Here is a 22,528-nt window from a genome sequence, read left to right as displayed (position 1 = left end):
CCTCAGGAGAGGTCCTTCTAGCTGGGCTAAGAGTCGGATCGCTGTGAGGCAGGCGAGCGGGAGAGCATCAGACATAGCAGGTGTGTGTTCGGGGCGTCCAGCTGCGGAAACCCCAGAGTCGGGCAGAGTGAGGTCTGCATGTCAGTCTGAACCGGGGAGAAGGGGCCGGGGCTGGCACTTGAGAGGGAAGGCAGGCCCCTCGGGGCAGTGAGCAGAGCCAGCGTGGGGCGGGAGGATGTTTGTTCTGCCCGGAGTGCCCTGCTGGCTCCGTCGGTAGAGCGTGGAACTCTTGGTCTTAGGGTCATGAGTGCGAGCCCCATGCCGCACACAGACGTTATTTAACAAGCATCCACATATATAGACGTGTGCACGCGTGTGTGTGTAGAAGAGAAAAAGATGTTTGCCCCACCACACAGGTGGGTCACTCAGGTAACGTTTATCTCGGCTAACGACCCTTCTTTTGGGAAACATGCCCAGTTTAGATCGTTCTGTGATTAAGAATGGGACAGAAGTTTCTCTGGAGACTGCAGGATCTCAAATGCCTTCAGCTCAGAACAATCCGTGTGCCGGAGTGGCACCTTCTGGGGGCCTCCTGAACCCCTTCACGGCTCCTCCCGTCATAGTTTCAGACTCCTGTTCACGATACGGGGGAAAGGATCATCCGGAAGTCAGCCTGCGCCGTGTCCTGTTTCTGCCTGTTCTCGCGGCACTGAACCCTGGGCTTGTTCCCTGTCTCTTGGTGACTGTGCCGCGGGGCAGATCAGATGGTGTGCGTGGCCGTGCTGGCTCTGCTCCAGGTGCTGGGGCAGCAGTTACAGACAGACCTGTCCTGCCGTCCCAAGGTGCCGTGTCAGCCCCTGAGACAGAACCGTGTCTCCTGAGAGGCCTTGTGCCAGTCGGGGTGGAAAGGCCCCAGGGACATCACTGTCCTCTGACCATAGGCGAGGAGGCCGAGGCCCCGCAAACAGCCCTTTCCTTCCCCTCTGGAAGCCCCACATTCATTCTCGGGATGCTGCAACTGCTCAGAGCACCCTGACAGCTCTTGAAATCTGCAGAGGACTTCTAGAGTTTTCCAGAACTAATGAGTCTCGTCCGTTATGGGCAGCTTGGCCTTTTGGAAACAGCCCCAGTTGGCGGGGCACTGAGTGGGGTCTGAGCAGCAGGGTCACCACCGGACCCTTGTGGCTTGCTGGGTAGTTCTGAGGTTTCCTCAGGCAGCACCAGGGTCACTCCTGCAGGAACGTCAGAAGGGCGCCGGGCAACCCGGGTCTCAGTGACCCTCAGAGGCAGCAGTGACGTCCGGGGAATTGAGGTGGCTGGGCCAGGCCTCTGCGGGGCTTCCCAGGCCATCCACGCTCAGTCTCTGCTGCGACTCGGGCTGGTTCCAGCTTCGAGCCCCTGCATCGTCGAGGAGCCCCTCCCAGCCGTGGGGGACGTTGCTTTTCGCGGTCGGTCACCCTGCCCCTGGAAGGACAGAAACTCTCCGGCTTTGCTGGTCTACCCGAAGCGGCTGCTGGAAGCGTGGGTGGCACAGGTCCCGCACGGTTCTGGGGCAGCGCGAGCCACGCCGGTTCCCAGGGAGCAGCTGCCCTTGCTTGAGCCTCTGCTTCACTGCCCGCGTCTCGCTCTCTCAGTGACCGAGCGAGGCTCCTGCTGCCCGACTTCCCGCTCTCCGTGGGCTGGTTTCCTGCCTCTTGTTCTGAAGCTCTGCTGTCCGTGAGCGACCTGTCAGAGTAGACTTGATTCGATGCTGATAGTGATTTTTGTCTTGAAAGATGAAATTTAAGGCGATGAGAACAGAGTTGTCTGTTTGGCTGTTAGTGTACCTGCGAGTTGTAGGCTGTGGGGTTAAGGGAAGCCTTCTGTGTCGGTCAGCAGCGCAGGGTTAGAAGCCACTGACATAGAAACGGGACGATTGATTTCTTCGTTCATTTAACAGATATTTTAAAAATTTTTTTTTAGATTTTATTTATTTGACAGAGATCACAAGTAGGCAGAGAGGCAGGCAGAGAGAGAGAGAAGCAGGCTCCCCGCTGAGCAGAGAACCCGACGTGGGGCTCGATCCCAGGACCCTGAGATTATGACCTGAGTCACAGGCTCACGTGCCCCTAACACATATTTTTTGAACGTGGACCATGTGCTAGGCACCTCCCAGGCCCTGGAGTTAGAGTGTGGGCGCCTGGACCTGCCTGCTGTGGGAGCGAGCTGGTCCTCCAAGGGTCACAGTGGACACCAACCAGCACGGTCTCTAGTGCAGCACCCCAGGGTGTCCCCAGCATGACACAGTTGGGCAGGAGGGGGAGTCGTGACAGAAGCCTGCTGGTGGTCAGGGGCGTGGAGGGAGTGGTGGGCGCTCCCGGGCAGGAGTCCACGGTAGGGCGGCGGAGGCTCACAGGAGGCCGTGTTGTGCCGTCAGGCTGCGCGGGAGGTGGTTGCTGGCCTTCCGTGTGGCCGTGGTGGGTCCGAGGGGACTTTGCGTGTTGGGCAGCTCATGGAGTCCGGAGCTGGGAGCCTGGGACATCACCAAAGGGCAGGTGTAAAGGCCCTGAGCAGAGCCTTCAACGAGAGGTTGGGGGTGAGGGCCCATTGGCGACGTCCGTCGTCGGGAGAGCCACACGCCACCTGCTCTCTGGCCTCCTTCACACGGTGTCGTGGGGGCGGTGCGCTGTCCTTTCCGTTGCCGGCCAGGAGCGCACTGTGTGGCTGCACCAGCCGGCGGCCCACTCACCTGCAGACAGACGTCTCAGACACTTGGGTCGTTTCCAGTTCGAGGCCATGTCGAATGCAGTTGCCGTGGACATTCTTGGCAGGTCTCCGCTCATTTGGGTAAATAACTTGGGAGCAGAGTTTCTGGGTTGTGTGCGAGGGGCACGTTTTACTTGGTCAAAAGCTGTCAAACCGTGTTCCCAGACATTTGCACCGTCTCGTGTTCCCACCAGCACCCGCAGTGGCTGGCGTTCTGCTCTGTGTCCCTGTAGGCACGGAGTGTCATCCATCTTTCCCATTTCAGCCATTTTACAGGCCGGGTCATGCTCTTTGTCTCGTTGTGGTTTTAGCCTGTCCCCGATGGTCAGTGTGTAAGCATCTTTTCTTTTTTTTTTTCTTTTAGAGATTTCATTTATTTATTTGACAGAGAGAGATCACAAGTAGGCAGAGAGGCAGGCAGAGAGAGAGAGAGAAGCAGGCTCCCTGCTGAGCAGAGAGCCCGATGCGGGGCTTGATCCCAGGACCCTGAGACCATGACCTGAGCCACCCAGGCACCCCCGTAAGCATCTTTCCATGTGCTGGTTGGCCATTAAGATACTTCTTTTGGTGACGGGTCCATTCACTTTCTTTGCCCTTCTCCCAAGGTGGATGATTGTGTTCATGTTACTGACGCGTAAGAGCCGGCAGACGCCGGAAACGAATCCTTGCGCACGTGTGTCTGGTGCTCTTCCGTCCTGGGCGCGGCCTTTTCCTTTCCTCAGCGGGATCGTGTGAACAGCAGGTGATTTGACTTTGTTGACATTCCAGTGCGTTTTATTGCCGGGTTCTCGAATAGCAGCACGCAGCTGAGGCAAGACTGAGACATTTGAGAATCGCCGGCTGCATGGTAAAGAAGCCAAGAGTTAAAGGGAAAATGGCCCTGAAAGAATGATGCTTCCTGGGCTGGTGACCCTGAAGCCCCCCCCGATTGTGTGTCCTTTTCTGGGGCGAGGTGGCAGGTGTGCCCACGCTGGCCTCCGGTGTCCGCGCCAGTCTAGCCGTTGCAGGCGAGCTGGCAATCCCGTGACCCCCTGCTCTCGCCACGGGTGGGAACTCGAGCCTGTCTGCAGTGGGGTGGGGACAGGCCAGCCTCGCCTCATGCTGCCATGGTTTGCAGGCTCTTGGGGGTATTGCAGGGTCTTTCTGTGGCTGTTGCCTGCAGAGAGTGCTGCCTCTAACCCAAGAGCGGGTGCTAGGAGGACGCGCTGGTCACAAAACAAGGAAGAATTTGGACGATTAAAAGTATATTTAAAGAAAAATTCAGAATGTAGGTAAGAAAGCACATCTAGGAGAAATTTAAGAGATGTGGAAGAGAAATCGGGATGTTCAATCCAGCAGTCATGTTCCAGAAACATGCAGTGGAAACCAGGAAGGGGTCGACTCTGGAGGAAGTGGCCTGGTCGCTTCTCAGGGCGGGGGCTTCAGAGCGAAGGGCCGGCAGAGGCTGGGGCGACAGTGGGAGATGCTGCAGAGGCCCCCCGGGAAATCGCGGGCGGGGAGGACAGCGGACGGGCTGTGAGGCGTGAGTGCGGGGCCCTCGGGTCCGTACACACAGGTGGAGGGGGGCACCTGCGGAGACCAGGCTTAGCGGGCCTCCCCCGGCAGTTACTGGAGCCTGCTCTGCAGCCTGGCCAGGGGCCAAGGGCTCAGCCCTCAGCTGCCTCCGTTCCCTGCGGGTTCAGAACAGCGGGAACCGAGCGATGGGAGCGGAGACGGGGGCCTGAGCCGAGCAGACTCCCTGGTGCGTCCTGAATAGCCCCAGCCTCAGAGTCCCAGCATGCCCTGCAGGAGCCAGTAGGCCCCGGGCCAGGCCAGAGCTGAGCTTCCAGACCCCCAGTGAGGCCACGGGGGGCGTGGGGGCGGCAGAGGCTCCTCCCACCAGGAAGAAGCCACAGAGAGCAGGCGGTGCAGGGAGCGCATGGGGATGGGGGGTGGGGGGGGTGAAGCCCGGCCGGACGGTTGGCCGGGCCGTGGTCCGGGGAGATGCCAGGCCACAGTGAGGAGGCTGACGCCCCTGGAGGGGCCGCACCCCAGGAGAGAGGGTCACGCTGCCCAGGTGGATGGTGCGAAGGGACGTGAGGGCACAGGATGACCGGAAAGAGAGAGGTGGGGGAGGCCGGAGGGCAACCCAAACTCCAGAAGAGACCGGGGCGGTCAGGTGTGGGCTGTGGTCCCCGTTCCCGCGTGGTGCACGCCGAGGGCTCTCACGGTCACGGTGACGGACTGGGTGTGTGGACTCAGCCTGGGGGTGAAACTCCGGAGACTGGCTGCTCGCCGAGCCGTTGTCAGCATCCTGGGGGGAGTGGGATGCGGCTCCTGGTGGGGAGACGGGTGGGGAGCCTGGCGTGGCCTGGACACCCCACTGGAACCGGCCGGAATCAGCCAGAAAGCTTGCACGCGGGAGCACGGTGAGCAGGCTCAGGGACCTCTGTCGCGGGTCCCCAGCAGGTCCTCGTCTGTGTGTGCCGAGCGGACCGGCCCGGCGGCTCCGTGGACGCCCGCAGACACTGCCAGCAGCCCTGGGGCAATCCCTCGAGGCACTCGGACGTTGCGGGAGCCCCTGGAGGTGCACACGGCGTGACTCGTGTGTGTCCTGCCGGCTTCGGGCCCGCTCACCGGGTCCCCGTTGTGGGGGCTTCGCTGCTGGGGCTGATGGCCTCCTCTGACCGCCAGCCCTTCTGTTTCAGGAACTGTTGCTGGAATTCAAGTCGGAAATGCAGAAGCGGGAGCGCGGGTTCCGCCTGCAGGCAGACAGCATGAGCAATGTGGTCTTGACTCATGAGCTCAAGGTGGGGAAGGCCTTTGGTGGACGACCGCTCCCTCCCCAGACATCTGGTACCGCCGCTGGGCCGCAGGAAGGCTTCACACAGAGGCCTCGCTTGCTGTACTGGGGTCAGGGTTATGCCCACCGCGGTGCCTGCTACGTGGCCCTTCTCCTGAGGGAGAGGAGGGCTGGTGCCAGACTCTGGTTTCCCCGGCCTTGGAGAAGGGGGCCCCTCCCAGGATAAAGTGCCCCCGACCCCGTCCGGTCACTGTCACTGGTGTGTCCTCTGTGAGCGCTGGGAGCGTGCCTCTGGGAGGTGTGCTCGTCCCCCGCTGACAGCGGAGGAGGCCAGGCAGGCGGTCAGGGCCTGCGCAGCCACAGGGAGCGCCCGTCAGCGAGCAGCCAGCACGTCTGAACCTGAGCGCGGATCCAGGGCCGGCTTTGAGGAAGTGGGAGGCTGTGCGGGGACGAGGAAGCAGGGCAGGACTCCTGGCCTGGCACTGCCCCCTCCACTCCCCGGGTTGTATCTGCTTCGCACCCAGCAGCTGTCCGTAGGAGCAACCCCGCCCCCGCGGTCAGGGAGGGCCCCTCCCACAGGCCTCCGGCCTCCCCACAATGCTATGGTCCCGGGGCAGTGCTGGGCCAGCCAGACGGCACGGGAACCCTGGCCAGTCCTGGTGACTGGTACGGGCCGGGCAGCTCCCCACCGGCCCTCACGTCCTGGCAGGGACACCAGCGCTCCAGTCTCCGGTGGCGTCTGGCCCCGTGGCCCCATGCGCCCAACTGCATTCCAGGGGGAGCCCTGCAGTGACCTTCAGGAGGCCTTGGGGACCTGTGAGAGCCGGTGGGGAGAGGGCCAGCGTGACCGTGGGGCCGCGTCCCCAGGTCCACAGTGGGATGGGCCCTGCCTCACTCCCCTCTGCCCACCGAGCCCGACCCCGCACACCTGCCCGGGAGGGCAGGGCAGCTTCCACGCACCAGTGATTGCGGGCGCTGCAGCCCTTACCGGGGCCGCGGTTCGCAGCCGCAGAGCCTGAGTCCAGAAAGCTGGTTTGAGAACCTGCCGCCGACGTGCCACTGTGCGGCTCCGTTCGTTTCCTCCTCACCGCTCGGTTCCAGGCCCAGCCTCCTCCTGAACTCTTCATCTCCTGAAGGTGAAAGTGTTGAACGAGGAGCTGGCCGCTGTGAAGGAGGCAGCTGCCCAGGCCGCGGAGTCGCTGCGGAGCGCGGAGGCCACCGGCGCGGGACTGGAGGAAGAGCTTCGGCGCAGGGACCAGGAGCTCAGGGATGTGGCCGCTGCCAAGGACGTCCGGTGCGCAGCCACGCCTGCCCGCCCCTGCCTGCCCCTGCCTGCTCGGGCTGGGGGCTTCCGCCGGTCAGCCGGCTTTGGGGGGCCCTCGTCTGCTTTTCCCAGTGACATTTCCTCCTTTTTAGGATAAAGGACTTAGAGGACAGACTGAATGGTCTGCAGCTCTCCAGGAAGAAAGAGGAGGAGGTAACCAGGAGGAAGTGAGTGCTCCTGGCCCCCAGCCTGGCCGCGAGGGGTTAGGGCCAGGCCGAGGCTCCCAGCAGCCGCGGGCCGTCTGGCCTTTGAACTCCCTGCTTGGGTCTGCTTCCATGCTCTGTTCAGGATTTTCTGTGTGTGTAGTTAGGCTTTTTAGTCTTTAAAAAACTTTTTATTTAAAGATTTCCCCAAGGTTTTATTTTTAAGTAATCTCTACACCCAACGTGGGGCTTAAAGTCAGGACCCCGAGACCCAGAGGTGCGTCCTCCATTGTGCTGAGCCGGCGGGCACCCTGGTGTTTTGAGACTTTGAAACATAAACGCTTTATTTTTTTTTTTTTTTTTAAGATTTTATTTATTTATTTGACAGAGAGAGAGGTCACAAGTAGGCAGAGAGGCAGGCAGAGAGAGAGGGAAGCAGGCCCCCGCCAAGCAGAGAGCCCGATGCGGGGCTCGATCCCAGGACCCCGAGATCATGACCTGAGCCGAAGGCAGCGGCTTAATCCACTGAGCCACCCAGGCGCCCCCATAAACGCTTTATTAACCAGGGGCTCCTGGCTGGCTCCGTCGGTTAAGGGTATGACTCTTGATTTCGTTCAAGGTCATGATCTTGGGGTTAGATCAAGCCCCCCATCAGGCTGGTGCTGGGCACGGAGCCTGCTTGGGACTCCCTCTGCCCCTCCCCCAGTCTCAGCGCAGGCACGAGCTGTCTCGGAAAAAAAAAAAGTTTTATGAATCAGTTCATTAGTTTCAGACCACAGCAACGAAGGTCACTGTGGTGATAGTCGCCTTTCATTTCTACGCTGTAGAACTTGGCTGTACCTTCCCCAGAGCCCCCGGACCCCCCTCCCTGCAGAGATGCTCATCGCATCCCTCAGGACCGGCTGCGCGCCCTGTGCTGCGGTGTTGGGACGCCCAGCCTGTAGACGGACGGCACCCCCCAGGCGGGGACCCTGAGAGAGCCCGTGGTGGCCCGTCCGGGCTGAGGCGCGCGAGGCCCGCAGGATGAGGGGGGCTGAGTGAGGCACAAGGCACGCTCCGGGGGGGAGCACGTGCCCTCAGGAGCAGCCCTGGCCTGGGGTTAGGTGGACTGCTGAGAGCCCCAGGGTGGGGCGGGGGCAGTGTCCACTGTTCCACCTGCCACAGGAGTCGCTTTCTTCCTTTTTTGGAAAGCCCCAGGCTAAGCACAGGTGTGGTTGTGAGGCCACATGGTCCCGGAACGGGGGACGGTGGTGGCGCCTGGGCCGTCTGGGGCCTTTCTGGGTTTTCTGGCTGTGATGTTCGTGTGGTGTGCGCACCCCGAGGAGAAGAGCTTTACAGACTGTCTCTGGCCTTTTCACCCGTAGTCAGACCAGAGCTGGGGTTGCCTTCCGGGCCATTGTGCAGATGCCATCGGCCTGCGCACGCCTCGGCCTGGTTGGCTTGCAGGGGCGGACGTGGTGTTTGTGCCCCTGCCAGGGACACGTGGGCGCCACGGACACAGCACGATGTGGTCCGGCTCAGACCCACACGGGCCAGTGGCGACAGACAGCGTTTCCCTCATGCCCATAGCTAGAGCCTTTTTCCTTTCAAGTTTATTTATTGAAGTGATGTTTACATCCCACGTGGGGCTTGAGTTCACAACCCCAAGATCAAGAGCCGCACACCACCAACAGAGCCTTGAACCGAAACGGTCGCAGATGAGTACGGTTTAGCACATTATAAATATTGACGTTTAGAAGCAAAACTGTTCGGGGGTGTCTGGCTGGCTCTGTTGGAGCACATGACTCTGGTTCTTGGGGTTGTGAGTTTAAGCCCCACATTCGGTGCAGAAATTACTTTAAAATCTCTTTAAAACAAAAAAAAGAAAGAAAAGAAGTAAAACTGGTCACTTTTTTTTAAAGATTGATTTAAAGATTTTTTTTTAATATTTTATTTATTTGACAGAGAGAAATCACAACTAGGCAGAGAGGCAGGCAGAGAGAGAGGAAGAAGCAGGCTCCCCATGGAGCAGAGAGCCCAATGTGGGGCTCAATCCCAGGACCCTGGGATCATGACCTGAGCCGAAGGCAGAGGCTTTAACCCACTGAGCCACCCAGGCGCCCCAGATTTTATTTATTTATTTGACAGAGTTCACAAGTAGGCAGAGAGGCAGGCAGAGAGAGAGGAGGAAGTAGGCTCGCTGCTGAGCAGAGAGCCCGACGTGGGGCTCAATCCCAGGACCCCGGGATCGTGACCTGAGCCGAAGGCAGAGGCTTTAACCCACTGAGCCACCCAGGCGCCCCTAAAGATTGATTTATTTTAGAGAGCGAGTGAGCGTGCACGTATGAGGGGAGGGGCAGAGGGAGAGAACTTCAAGCAGGCTCCCTGATGCGGTACTCCATCCCAGGACCCTGGGGTCATGAACTGAGCTGAGATCAGGAATCTGATTGTCACGGCGTAGTGAAATGAGTAGGTATTTTTCTTTTCTTTTTTTCTTTTTAAAGATTTTATACATTCATTCGAGAGAGCCACAAAAGAGCACAAGCAGGGGGAGCAGCCAAGGGGGAAGCAGGCTCCCTGCGGAGTAGGGAGGCCATTGTGGGGTTCGATCCCAGGACCCCCGGACCATGACCTGAACTGAAGGCAGGCGTTCAACTGACAGCCGCCCAGGCACCCCATAATGTATTTTTTATGCTTTAGGAGATATGAAATCAGGGTGCATGGGTGGCTCAGTGGTTGGGTGTCTGCCTTCGGCTCAGGTCATGATCCCAGAGTCCTGGGGTTGAGGCCCACATTGGGCTCCGTGCTCCACTAGAAGCCTGCTTCTCCCTTTCCCACTCCCCCTGTTTGTGTTCCTTCTCTCGCTATGTCTCTGTCAAGTAAAAAATCTTAAAAAAAAAAAAAAAAAGATTTGAAATCAATCTTCTCTATACATGTGTGTATGTATACATAACAATATATTTATATAAACTAAAAACAATGAAACTTGCTGGGGTCACAAGGCTATAAGTGTTCTAAAAGTTTTTTTTTTTTTTTCAAAGATTTTATTTATTCATTTAACAGACAGAGATCACAAGTAGGCAGAGGCAAGGGTGGGTTCCTGGGGAAGGGATTTGGAGTCACATCCCTAGAAGGGAATGTTCAGTAAGGATCTGGATGAGGAGAAACTGTGCCCTGAGCAGGATGAGAGGAGAAACAGAAGGGTGGGTAAGATATAAGGGGTGACCCAGCATCTCCATCTCCATCAGGCTGCCCGCTGAGCAGAGGAGCCTGATGCGGGGCTCGGACCCTGGATGGTGACCCGAGCTGAAGTCAGAGGCTTTAACCCACTGAGCCACCCGGGCGCCCCTTCTAAAAGGTTTCTAAGTGAAGGCATTCTGATTATTTGCACATACTTTACAGAACAATATACCACACGATAAAATTCAGTGATTAAGTGTAAGTCTCCTTAGGAATGCTCCCCCGACGGAGGGGAGGGGGTCCCCACATCAGTTTGGGAGCCTCTGAGTGGGGCTGCCCACCTCGTCCCACACATGGCCGGAGGGCAGCTGGGGGACCCTGGCAGCATCCCCTGGGCTTTGAACACCTTCCAGTTCCGAGCCGGGAGCCACCTGCTGGCTGCATCCCCAGCGTGACGGTGGGTCTCGTGTCTGCCGGCCGCTCTGGAGCAGAGAGCTGGTGCCGCCTGCTCCGCCGGCAGGGTCGTCCGTGGTCGCCGTTTCCGGAAGTTTGCACAAGAGGCTTTCCTGAGACTTACTCTGTAACTACGTACGCCCGGCGCCCTTCTGCTTAGCGGCAGCGTGGGAACCCCTCGTCCCGAGAAGCTGGGAGACTGGAAGGTTGTGACTCAGAGAACGCGCCCGCCAGCGTGATGTGCGCACAGTAGGATGCTTTTAATTTTGTCGCAAGCTTTATCATTTCTCCCTAAAACCTCGGGCTCACGGATTCAGTTTCCATTTAGGGACCGTGTTGAGCCGGTCGCCTGCGCGGGAGAGCCCGCCCTTGCTGGGAGACCGTTAGCCGGTCAGGGCGCTCTGCGGGGGCCTCTCACTCCGTCTCGGGCCCAGCGGGTCTGCACGTGTTTGGAGAATTGTCAAAACACGGGGAAGCACAGAGCACACCTTGTAAAACGCACCCAAGCGCTCTAGCTTCGGACACTTTGGTGCTAATCCACGTGACACGTTCGAGCGCGTCCAGATGCTTCACGTGGGACCGCGCCGTGTGACAGGGGACCCCGGTGACGCAGGGCGAGCTTCCCAGCCCGGCGTCTGTGTTGGCTTTGGAGAGGCCCTGAGAGCCGCCGCGCGGGGCAGCTCGGAAGTGAGTCTGCTCCTTCCCCAGCCGTCGCCATCCGACGTCTCCCGGTTCCACGCGGGAAGGGCCTGTGCTGCCGGACGCCAGCGCGTTCGTGTGTTTGCTGACGGAGGGTAGGAAACACGGAGCAGGTCGCAACACGGGTAAGGTGAAGCCTGATTGTAATTAGAGCGAGAAGTATGTTAACGTGACCGGGTTGAATAAGGCTTCACCAACAGAAATGCTAATGGAAGGGGCGCCTGGGGGCTCAGTCGTTACGTGTCTGCCTGTGGCTCGGGTCATGGTCCTGGGGTCCTGGGATCGAGCCTCATGCCAGGCTCCCTGCTCAGCGGGGAGCCTGCTTCTCCCTCTCCAGCTCCCCTGTGCTTGCACTCTCTCTCCGTAATAAATGAATAAAATCTTGGGAAAAAAAAAAAAGAAAAGCAGCCAGCGTCCTGCGGTCCCCAGTCGCAGGGACGGTCTCAGGACGGTCTCAGGGTTCTGGGTGGCAGGCGGCTATTGAGCTGTGCCCTGCTTTCAGGGGCTAGTAAGAGAGCCGGTGGGGGCATCGGTGGGACTGCTTGACCAGAGCCCTGTCGCTGCCGTCTGTCTTCTGGGGACATCAGCTCCAGAGTCACTCGGGGACCCGGCCTCTAAGAGCCCTTCTGCCAGTGGTTGCCTGAGCGGTGTGAGCTCCGGTGGCCGCTCCCGCGGTGGCCGGGTGGGACGCACCACAGCTCAGGTCCCGGGACCCCAGCCCCTGAGCACAGGAGACGCGTGTATGGTCTGGGGACCGAGCGGGGCCCAGGGCCGCTGTGACACCTGCCTGTGTTCCAGGCACGAGGAGCTGGACCGTCTGGCCCGGGAGAGGGACGCGGCGCTGGCGGCTGTGAAGGGCGCCCACGCGGAGCAGCTGCAGGTGCTGGAGGCCCGGGCCCGGGAGCTGCAGGCCCGCTGTGAGGCCCTCGAGCTGCAGCTGCGCCGGGCCGAGCAGAGGCAGGGGGACTCGCTGAGGGAGAAGGACGCCGCCCTGGACAGGTGAGCGTGCGGGAGGGCCCGGCGGCTGATGGTGCCCACCGCGGCCGGGGAGGATTCGGTCTCTGGTCCTTCTCGGCCGCCTTCTCCTCGTCTTGTCTTCACACCGTGCTGGGTGTGCGTATGTGTGTACGTACGCGGTCGTGGTAAAGTGAGCATCGTGTGACTTTTACCATCTTGGCCATTTAAAGTGCACAGTTGGCTGCATTGTACGGCCACCAAATGTCCCTTCCCGATCCCCTCCCCCACCTCCTGGGACCCACGGTCCACGCTGTGTCTCTAGGACGTTGATGATTCTTGGTCCCTGGTCTGGGCGGGATCCTGCAGTGTCTGTCCTTCGGTGACTGGCGTATTCCACTGGCTGTCGCGCCTCCTGGGTCCACCGTTGCTGGGGCAGGTGACAGGGTGTCCTTCCTTTCCCTGGCTGACTGGCTGGACCGCTGTCTGTACCCATTCGCCTATCAGTGGACACTTGGGTTGTTTCCACCTCATGGCTGTCGTGAACGGTGTTGCCGCGAGTGTGGGTGTGGGTTGCCTGTTCACTTGTGGGGGTTACACCGGAAGGTGGATTGCTGGATCGCATGGTAAATCTGTGTTTGACTTTTTTTAAAGATTTTACTTGTTTGTTTGTCCGAGACCGTGAGAGTAAAGCAGGAGGAGCAGAGGCAGGGGGAGAAGCAGGTTCCCGCTGAGCAGGGACCCCCCGATGTAGGGCTTGATCCCAGGACCCTGAGACTAGGATCTGAGCCAAAGGCAGAGGCTCAACTGATGGACCCCCCGGGGTGCCCCTGTGTTTAACTTTTTGAGGAGCTGCCAGACTGGTTTTCACAGCAAATGCACTGTTTTGCACAAGGATTCCAATTTCTCCATCAACTGGTTTCTTTTATTTTTAACTTTATTTTTCTATTTAAATTCAATTAATTAACACAGAGTGAGCTATTGTTTCAGGGACAGAAGTCAGTGACGCGTCGGTTGCTCACAACACCCGGTGCTCATCGCATCCCGTGTCCCACTCAGTGCCCGTCACCCAGTGCCCCCGGCCCCGCCCCTCCAGCCACCCTCGGTCTGGTTCCCGTGGCTGAGGGTCTCTTGTGGTTTGTCTCCCCAGATTTCATCTTGTTTTGTTTTTCCTTCCCTTCCCCTTTGCTGCTCTGTCTTGTTTCTCAAATTCCTCGTGTCAGGGAGATCATATGAAACTGTCTTTCTCTGAGTGACTTACTTCGCTCGCATAACAGCCTCTAGTTCCATCTGTGTCTTCGCAAATGGCAGGATTTCGGGGGTTTTGATGGCTGCGTAGTATTTTCTTCTTCTTAAAGATTTTATTTATTTATTTGACAGAGAGAGATCACAAGTAGGCAGAGAGGCAGGCAGAGAGAGAAGGGAAAGCAGGCTCCCCGCTGAGCAGAGAGCCCGATGCGGGGCTCGATCCCAGGACCCTGAGACCATGACCTGAGCCACCCAGGCACCCCCACTGGTTTCTTCTTAACCGGAGTTTTCTTCCCAGCGTCTCAGTCAGGCATGACCGTCAGCAGGGTGCTGACCGCACTGTGCACGGTGTGCGTGCAGGCTGGCGGGCTCCGTGGGCAGCGCCTGGGCAGGCGGGCGGGAGTGTAGAACCTCTGGGAACAGGACTGGGGATTGGACTCCAGTCTCCCGGCCGCCAGGGAGGAGGTGATGCTTGGAGAAGCCGTGTTTACTGAAACCGTCTGATCAAGCTAAATCGGCCATTGGCCAGCGTTCACCGTGCCTAGCAACTGGCTTTTCCTGTCTGTCTGGGGAATGAGCCGGGCTGCGTTCTAGGGACGGCGCTCTGCCCAGTTACGTCTCCGTCAGGGGAAGACGGTTCTTGCAACCGTGCAGCACCAGGAAGCTAGCGCTCCTTCAGGAAGCTTTCCTTAGATTGGACGCACGGTCGTGTTCGATCTGTTCAACACAAGCAGCAGCAGTTGGAGACGCAGAAGTGACAGTCTGACGGGTGCACGTGACGGGCTGCGAGGCTCTGTGGGGGCCCTTCCCGCGGCTGCCGGCAGCGTCTACAGAACTTCCTCACCTGAGGCCCTGGGCCGGCCTCCTTCCACGTGCTCTTGCCTTTCGTTCCTCACTGGTGCTCTGAGTGGCCTGGGACACGAGTGCTGCCTGGGGCCACCGTGCCCGGGACAGACCGTGTCTTCTCCTACTAAGACATATGCTGTTTGAAAACCAGCGACAAAAACACCCCATATTTTGATCTATTTCTTCGGGCGTATTTGTGATGATTTTCCTGAGGGCAGTAGGTCGTGAATGCCACAGTAGAGAGGCCGTGGCCCCGAGAGGCTTTGTGAGAACCCGTCTGTGTTCTCTGTCGTTGTATCTCCTGCAACACAGTCATGACTGGCCCCACGGTGGGGCCGCTTTCCAGTGTCCACAGTTAAGGCACAGAAAGAGAGGGGAGACTGTTTAACCCAATCACATGTTGCATCAGTAACAAGTAATCAGAGTAAGAACTAGTAATTTTTGCCTGAAAAAAAAGAATATGGAGATATTTTGCATTTTTGGGTGCTGAATTTTGAAGCTTCATCTCACTTCAGACCAGCTCCTCGCACCTGCGTGCTGTCTTAACTGCGTGTGTACTGAAGCTTCCAACTTCGTGCAGCCTTTCCTTTATTTATTTTATTTTTTTAAGGTTTTATTTTTTTGTTAGAGAGAGAGATCACAAGTAGGCAGAGAGGCAGGCAGAGAGGGAGGAGGAAGCAGGCTCCCCGCCGAGCAGAGAGCCCGATGCGGGGCTCGATCCCAGGACCCCGAGACCATGACCTGAGCCGAAGGCAGAGTCTCAGCCCACTGAGCCCCCCAGGCGCCCCGCTTGTGTAGCCCTTCCCGCCGTTAGAACAGGTACGAGGTCAGGGTGAGTTCGTATGCATCGTACTAGAAGTAACTTGTTGAAAGCATATGAAGAAAAATGGTCTTTCTCCGCTGGCCGAGAGTCAAGCTGGATCTGTGTCGACAGACCTTCCTCGTCCTCTGAGACGCCTGAGACGCCTCAAGCAGCGGGGCTCCGAGACCGGACGCTTGCTCCCCGGCTTGCTTTCCTCTAGAGGGGGCAGCCCCGTGCCTCTTCCTGCGGTGACCGGGCTGCGGACGGAGTGAACCCCACGGGCCTCTGGTGCCGTCAGCTCTACGACGTCCCTGGGCAGCAGCTCTAGGTGTCTTCTCTGCGGTTTTATTCTGGGGATATTATCCAAGTTTGGGGAGTTCTGCCAGGTGAAGGAGGGGTTTCTGTACAAGCTCATGTCATCGTTGAATTTGCAAACATGTCCCGACGTAGAGGCTGTGCGAGGCGTGGCACAGGTGAGCCCCGGGGACCACCCCATGGCTCACATCTGCCCCGCACGCCTGGCATGGACTTAGCGCGTCGTCGGAGTTCAGTGGGCAGCTGGGTCGGCGGGCTGGGTGGGCGGGTGCTTCTGCTCGGGTAGGACCGTTTCCTCGTCTGGGTGAGGAAGGCCCCACCCTGACGGGGAGATGCTGGCGTGCAGACGTCCTCCGAGGGCGGCGTGCGTGTGTGGAGGTGTGCGCGTGTTGGGGGCACTGTGGAAAAGAGAGCTCGAGCGAGCACCACACCCACATTTGTGCGGCCTCCCTTCTCTGTGCAGACTTCGGGAAGACGCTCTGGCTCTAAGATCCGGCTGGGATGCCCAGATCGCCGAGCTGTCCAAGGAGATGATCTCCAAGGACCTCCAGATTCAGTCGCTGCGGGCAGAGGCAGTGGAACTCAAGGCACATCTGGCCAGATGCCAGCAGGACATTGGAAGGTGACTGTCCCCACAGCCTCCCCAAGGGGTCTTTCCGTTGTGTGCGCCGTTCTGGCACTAGGGGTACAGATGGGAACCGAATCCAGGCCCTGGCCTCGTAGCCCACTGAGGGAGAAAGACAGGAAACAGGAAGAAGAGGAACGTCGGGTTGTGAGAGGGGAGCAAGGGGACGGGGTGACGGAGGGCGGCCAGAGAAGGCCTTGCCGTGGGAGTGGGCTCGGGTCTGTCACAGGCACACGGCAGCGTTCCTGCTGCTCGGTCCTGTGGGGACAGACGCTGCTTCTGGTCTCCGCGGCGGCTGCTGCCATCACCAGGTGGAGTGAATGCTTGAGTCAAGAACGCACTGGCTTTCTCGAGTCACTGAAATGTAATGAGACGCTTGTGTTTCGGCCGCACGGTCGGGGAGTCTTGACCGGCGTGTGCCCGCTCTGCTGCCCCCGCGGCCGAGACCTGAGACCTGGCCCTGGCCGGCTGGCACCCCCTCCTCGCGCCCCAGCCCCACAGCCTCCCCCGCTCCACTTGCCATCCGGGGGGCACCTCGCCTCCGGCTTCCCTGCGTGCCTGCTGCAGGTTTTCTGTGCTTCTGTGTCCGTTTGCGACTTCGAGTCTTTCGGGGGCTTTGCCCATTTCGTGTCGTTGCTGACTTCATGGGCCCGGAATCGCTCCTGGGGTCTGTCTCCCGGTGTGCGCACAGCCTGTCGTCGCCATCTCTGCTGTCCCGGGTGAGTCTCGCTGGAGATCTGTCGATTCTACCGATCTTCTCGGAGAGCCTCCCCCGTTCTCCAGGATCTCCCCTCTGACCTTCACCCCTTCGGCTTCGCTCGGCTTCCGCTGGATGTTCTTTTCACGGCTCTGCTTGTCTGAGAAACGTAAGCAGTTCATGCTGGGCGTGGCCTCCTGAGAACTACTCCGCTGCCGTCCACCAATTTTGATATGATTCGGTTAAAATCATTTCGTAATTTTCCTGGTGATTTCTTCCTCGGTCGGCGGTTGTTGAGAAATGTGTTGCTAGGTTTCCCATCATTTTGAGATGTCCAGATATCTTTCTGTTACCGATTTTAATTCACTTCTGCTCCGGACAGAGAACACGTTCCGTGTCTGCTCCTGCCCACGGGACCCACGTGCAGGGAGCACAGGCATTCCGGGACTTGGTGGTGACGGGACAGTGCTGTGGCGTTTCCTGCCGTTCTGTAGAGCTACGGCCTTCAGGGCACATTTAAAAATAAACAACCAGGGCGCCTGGGTGGCTCAGTGGGTTAAGCGGCTGCCTTCGGCTCGGGTCATGATCCCAGCGTCCTGGGATCAAGTCCCACATCGGGCTCCTTGCTCAGTGGGGAACCTGCTTCTCCCTCTGCCTCTGCCTGTGTTCACTCTCTCGGACAGATAAATAAATAAAGTCTTTAAAAATAAATAAATAAATAAATAAACAACTCGGCAGCCCCTGGAACTCAGTCGGTTGAGCGTCCGACTCTTGGTTTCCGCTCAGGTCGTGATCTCAGGGTCATGGGATCGAGCCCCACATCAGGCCCTGTGCTCAGCGGGGAGCCTGCTCGAGACTCTCTCTTTCCCTCTGCCCCTTCACCGGCTTGTGTTTCTCTCTCTCTCAAGAATAAATAAATCTTCTATAAAGAAATAAACAAGAGGGCTTTCACCACGTTTGCGAAGCCCTGTCCCGCTGCTCTGAGCTTCTGTGTCTGGGGGTCCCATCTCTGCCTTCTCGTGTCAGTGCTGATGTTGCTGGGCTTGGAATGCTAAGTTCCAAGTCGCTTCCCCTGGGTTTTTCAATATTTTATTTATTTGTTCAGCAGAGAGAGACGGCAAGGGCACAAGCAGGGGGAGCAGCAGCAGAGGAGAAGCAGGCTCCCCGCTGAGCAGGAGCCTGACGTGGGGCTCGACCCCAGGACCCCAGGATCATGACCTGAGCCGAGGGCAGACACCTGACTGAGTGGCCCAGGCGCCCCGTCCGCCGGATTTGGAACCCGTTGTGTTTTACTTTATTGTTGCTCTGGAACAAATCACTGCTAACTTACTGGCATGAACAACACCTACTTATTGTCTCGGTGTCTGTGGTCAGGAGTCTGGCTCGGCTCAGCTGTGTCCCCGGCACAGGGTCTCATGAGGCTGGGGCCACGACATCGGCCAGGCCGCCCCTTCCTTCCAGGCTGCTTCAGGCTGGCGGGGGGTTCTTCCAGCGGCTATGAGCCCCAGAGGTGTCTGCAGGGCCTGACTCTGTGGCTTCTCGGGGTGGCGGGAAACTCCCTCCCGTGGGCAGGACGGGGCCTTGCGTGGCCTCATGTGGTCAGGGGCACGCCCATCCCATCGTGCACACCCCGTCCATCCTTGCGGGGAGGGTGTCCAGAGCCACCACCATGCGTCGCCCCCACGCGGCCGATGAGAGGCCTGGGACCCATCTGGCGCGCACTCTGTCTCCCCTGAGGCTTTTCATCCTGGGCCAGTACTGTGCGCAGTGCCTCCGTGTGCCTCCGTGAAGCTCCCCGGCGAGCGCTTGGCGAGCCCGTCTGGTCCAGGGACATGTGTCTCCCCGGGTTGTGCTGGGTTTTCTCCTTTGCTTGCTCGGTTCTGATCTCCCTAGACCTGCTCTGAGATGGGCGTCGGTCCTCTGAGCCCTGGAGGCTCTCTCTGTCCCGGGGGCACCAAGCTCTCCAGCGGTCACTCTGAAACCTCACATTTCTCTGCTGGAACCACTTCTCCTTCTTTTCCCCCAAGTTTGTTGGCTTTCTTCCTTCTCTTCCTCTGGACGGGATCCTGTGCTTCTTGAGTTTGGTCTTCCGTGGTGCTGGCTTCCTCGGAGCTGGGGGTCCTTGCTGGCTGCCCCTGCCTGAACCCAAGCCTGCCCTCCGTGTCCACGCTGCAGGGACCCCTCCCGGCTGCGCGCCCCCACCCCCTGGCATGCCGCGTGCCCGCGAGTGCCTGGGAATGGGCCAGCCTGGAGGGGCCCGACCGCAGTGAGTGGCACCCGCCCCCTGTCACCGCAGCACACCTTTGCTTCATGTGCAAGACATTAACTTCCGTGCTTGTCCTGTCCCCGAGGTACAAGCAGCAGCTGTCCGCAGCCGAGGAGAGGGAGCGGGGCCTGGAGCGCGAGAAGGCGCAGCTGGAGCTGGACTGGCGGCAACGCTGCGGCGCCGTGGAGCGGGACCACTACCGCAAGGCCGAGGACCTGATTCGGGCCCTGAGCGAGGCGCGGGATCAGGTCTGCGTCCCTGGGCTTGTCGGGTGTCGCCGTGCGCTGGGAGGGCCTGGGAGCGCCCTGCGGCTCCTGGACGAGGGCCCTGGGCTGTCCCCACCTTGTTGCTGGGATGGGAAGATGCCGAGCCTCACCGAGCAGCGTGAGATGTAACGATGACTGGAGCAGCGGACGGTGTCCCTGTCCTGCCCACAGCCTCTGGGGGCCTCTTACTGCACGAGCTGCTCCCCTAACTGACGGGGCTGGGGGGGCCCTGGCTCCCGTGTGCTGGGAGGGCCACACCCGAGTCTGGGGCTGCCCTCGTCCGGCCCCGTGTGCCGCGTGGTCCTGGGCCGCGGGGGCCGCTCGCTCACGCGCCTGCTGTCTGCTCCCGGGGAAGGACCTGAGAGGCGGCTGCTGCCTTGTAACCCGCCCAGCGGGCACTGAGTCCCACATCTGTCTGCAGGCGGCTGCCAAGCTCCAGGAGACGGAACGGACACTGCGTGACCAGGAGGGGGTGCTCAAGGCCTTGACGCTGGAGAGAGACCAGGCCGTGCAGGCCTTGAGGACACGCGGCCTCCTTCCCGAGGAGGAGGTGCAGGTCAGTGCCACCGCCTGGGCCCCCCCAGGAGCACAGCAGCTCCTTGAGCCTTCCTCAGCGGTGGCCGTGGGAGAAGAGGGCCACACAGACCCAAACGGGAGGTCGGTCTTCTCAGCCCTATTCCTTTCCTGTGTCTGTCGACGCCACGAGGCCAATCTGGCACCTGGAAGAGCTGAGGTGAGCCTGTGCTCAGACACTTCCGTGTCTCTTTAGTTCTCGAAATCTCAGAAACCCCCCATTCGAACATTCTGCCCTACAGACGGGTGTTGTAACCTCGCTGCCGCGGCCTTCTCTGTGGAGCTGTTGGGGGCGTTGCTGTGTGCCGTGATCCCGTCTGCAGGGACGGCCTGGGTACCTCCCTGCAGCAGGTCTGCCCGAGGACTTGGTGTCCTGGCCCTTGGGTCCTCCGATGCTGAGGACAGTGCCGTGGCCCAAGACGCGGGGACCCTTTGGAACAGTTTGGAAGGAGCGGGCTGGGCTCCGAGGTCCGCGGCCAGAGGGGCAGGGGCAGCGTGAGGTGGAAGGAGTGAGATCAGGAGGGGCAGGCGGAGGCTCCCCAGGCCCGTGAATGGCTCCCGTATGACACACGGTGACACACACAGGTCTTCAGTGCACACGGGCCAGTGTGTTTGCCGTGAACATGCCCATGGGACCCAGCCCTCCAGCAAGAAACAGCATTTCGGTCACGCCAGGAAGGTCCCCATATCCCTTCCCATTGGTCCCATCCCCACCCCAAAGGCAGCAGCTGCTCAGACTTCTGGCTCCTCACAGGGACCCAGACGGGCAAGGTTTCCTCCGGGACGACGCCGTGGCCATGTGTCCATAGGTCAGCTCCTAAGCAGTGTTAGGATGTTTGTAAATTGGGGCGCCCGGCGCGCTCAGTCTGTAGAGCATGTGACTCTTGATCTTGGGGTCGTGAGTTTGAGCCCCACGTTGGGTGCAGACCTCGCTAAAACACACACGCACGTTCCGAGCTGTCCCGGCCTGTGTGTGCGGCCCAGGACCTGCAGTGCTTCTGTTCGGGGTTCCACGTTCCAGCTCAGACCCAGAGCTGACGTGTGACGACCCTGTCTCGGTCGTTGGTGAGAATCGTCAGCACCCAGGACGCTGACCTGGCGCCTGTCTGGACAGCCAGGCGGGAGCCACAGCCTCAAGGACGACGTGGTCCGTGAGCACCGGGGCTCCTTCGATCTCGGCAGTGCAAGGCAGCAGGAAGGCTCACAGGGAGGGACCGGCAGGTGGCAGGGACGTGCACCAGAGTGTCCCTCTGAGATACGCCCCCGTTACCGGCCGCAGAGCCGGTCGCTTCCTCGCTTGGAAAGCTGTGAGGAATGCTTCCTGTCCCGGCCGGGTTGTCAGCGTCGGTGCTGGCCGTGGAGGACACGGTGTGCCGTCACACGTCCGGAGGGAGAGCCCCGGGTGCAGCCAGCGGCCGTCTTGGAACTGAAGCCTGTGGCTCTCAGGAAGGGCTGGACTAAGGGCCTAGAATTTATCCCAGAGACACGCGTCTCCACACGTGGTGTCTGAGCCGTGGCCGTGTTCTCCGCACAAAGATGTCCTCGCTGATGGGTAGCCGCCCAGAGCCTGACCGTGAGAGGCTCGTGGGCTGAAGGCCGGCCCCGAAGGGACAGGTTCGGGTCCGAATAGCCGGCTCTTCCGGGTGCGGCCTTACTTGGACATAGGGTCTTGGTGGATGTGACCAGCTCAGATGAGGTCACACGGAGCAGGGTGGGTCCAGTCCCGTGTGCTGGCGTCTTTACGAAAAGCACAGCACGTGGACGGCAGGGACGCAGGGAGAAGGCCCGGTGCGGACAGAGGCAGACGCGGGAGTGACGTGGCCCCAGACTGAGGGACGCTGAGGAGGGCGGGTCGCCAGAGGCTGGAGGAGGCGGGAAGGGTTCCATCCAGAGTCCCCGAGGGAGCGTCTGCTTCCGGCCCGAGGCGTGTGCCCCACAGCCAGCCCCACGGGACGCCGCAGCCACCGCGAGTGTCCCCACAAGGCCCCTGCGGGAAGCCGGCAGGCGAGGAGGCTTCCAGGGCAGTGCCACGGGGTCTGTTGGACACTGACCTCCTGCTTCCAGGGCCCGCGTGTCCAGGACTCTGACCTCTGTCCCTCTAGGAAAAGTCGCTCCCCCGGCTGATGTCGGCCTGGTGGGGGCCGTGCAGGCACGAGCGCCACGGCGCGGGCCGGCTCGCCCTGGCGTCCCCGTCGGCCAGGCTGTTGGGGGCCCGTCCTCGCTGGCAGTGGTTCACGCTCGTCGCAGAGGGGAAGGCAGCCCCCGCAGCCTCTGGCTGTGCCCTCCCTGTGGTTAGTGTCTGAGGCAGGCGGGAAGCGGAGCGTGCACGAGCTGACCTGAAAGTCGCATGAAGTTGCTTGCGTCCGTCCAGCCACGCTGAGGAAACACTCCACTCCGGTCCGTGAACGCACACGCCTCTGAGTCCGTGCAGGAGGCCTGGCCATGGGGCCCGGAGCCAAGGCGAGTGGGCATAGCGGCCACACCACAAGGCCGTCCACAGGCACAAGCTCGCGTGCCCCGTGGTCGGAGGCGTGTGCTTAGAGCCAGGCCTGGGGTGGGAGGACCGTGTGCGTGTCTGGCAGGCTCGGCCGGTCTGCTGTGGGTCGGCCTGCTTCGGGGTGTCGTAGCCGT

General features: G+C 60.1%; 1 protein-coding gene across 7 annotated transcripts in view; it reads left to right on the top strand.

Moving 5' to 3' along the window:
- CCDC57 (coiled-coil domain containing 57) overlaps positions 1-22,528 on the top strand; it is a 91,241-nt gene that overhangs the window by 13,580 nt on the left and 55,133 nt on the right. For 5 of the 7 annotated variants that reach the window (XM_045983996.1, XM_045983995.1, XM_045983997.1 and 2 more), the window contains 7 exons: positions 5,433-5,534; positions 6,664-6,821; positions 6,944-7,018; positions 12,104-12,304; positions 15,934-16,092; positions 19,144-19,306; positions 19,746-19,880. In XM_045983996.1, the coding sequence (XP_045839952.1) occupies positions 5,433-5,534; positions 6,664-6,821; positions 6,944-7,018; positions 12,104-12,304; positions 15,934-16,092; positions 19,144-19,306; positions 19,746-19,880 (993 nt within the window). Of the gene's footprint in view, positions 1-346; positions 417-3,458; positions 3,488-5,432; positions 5,535-6,663; positions 6,822-6,943; positions 7,019-12,103; positions 12,305-15,933; positions 16,093-19,143; positions 19,307-19,745; positions 19,881-22,528 lie in introns of those variants that run through there. The other 2 variants (XM_045984001.1, XM_045984000.1) reach the window with 2 other exon arrangements.

This window comes from Meles meles, chromosome 18 (assembly GCF_922984935.1).
Source record: "Meles meles chromosome 18, mMelMel3.1 paternal haplotype, whole genome shotgun sequence".
NCBI lineage: Eukaryota > Metazoa > Chordata > Mammalia > Carnivora > Mustelidae > Meles > Meles meles.
This window is presented reverse-complemented; position numbering and strand designations above follow the sequence as displayed.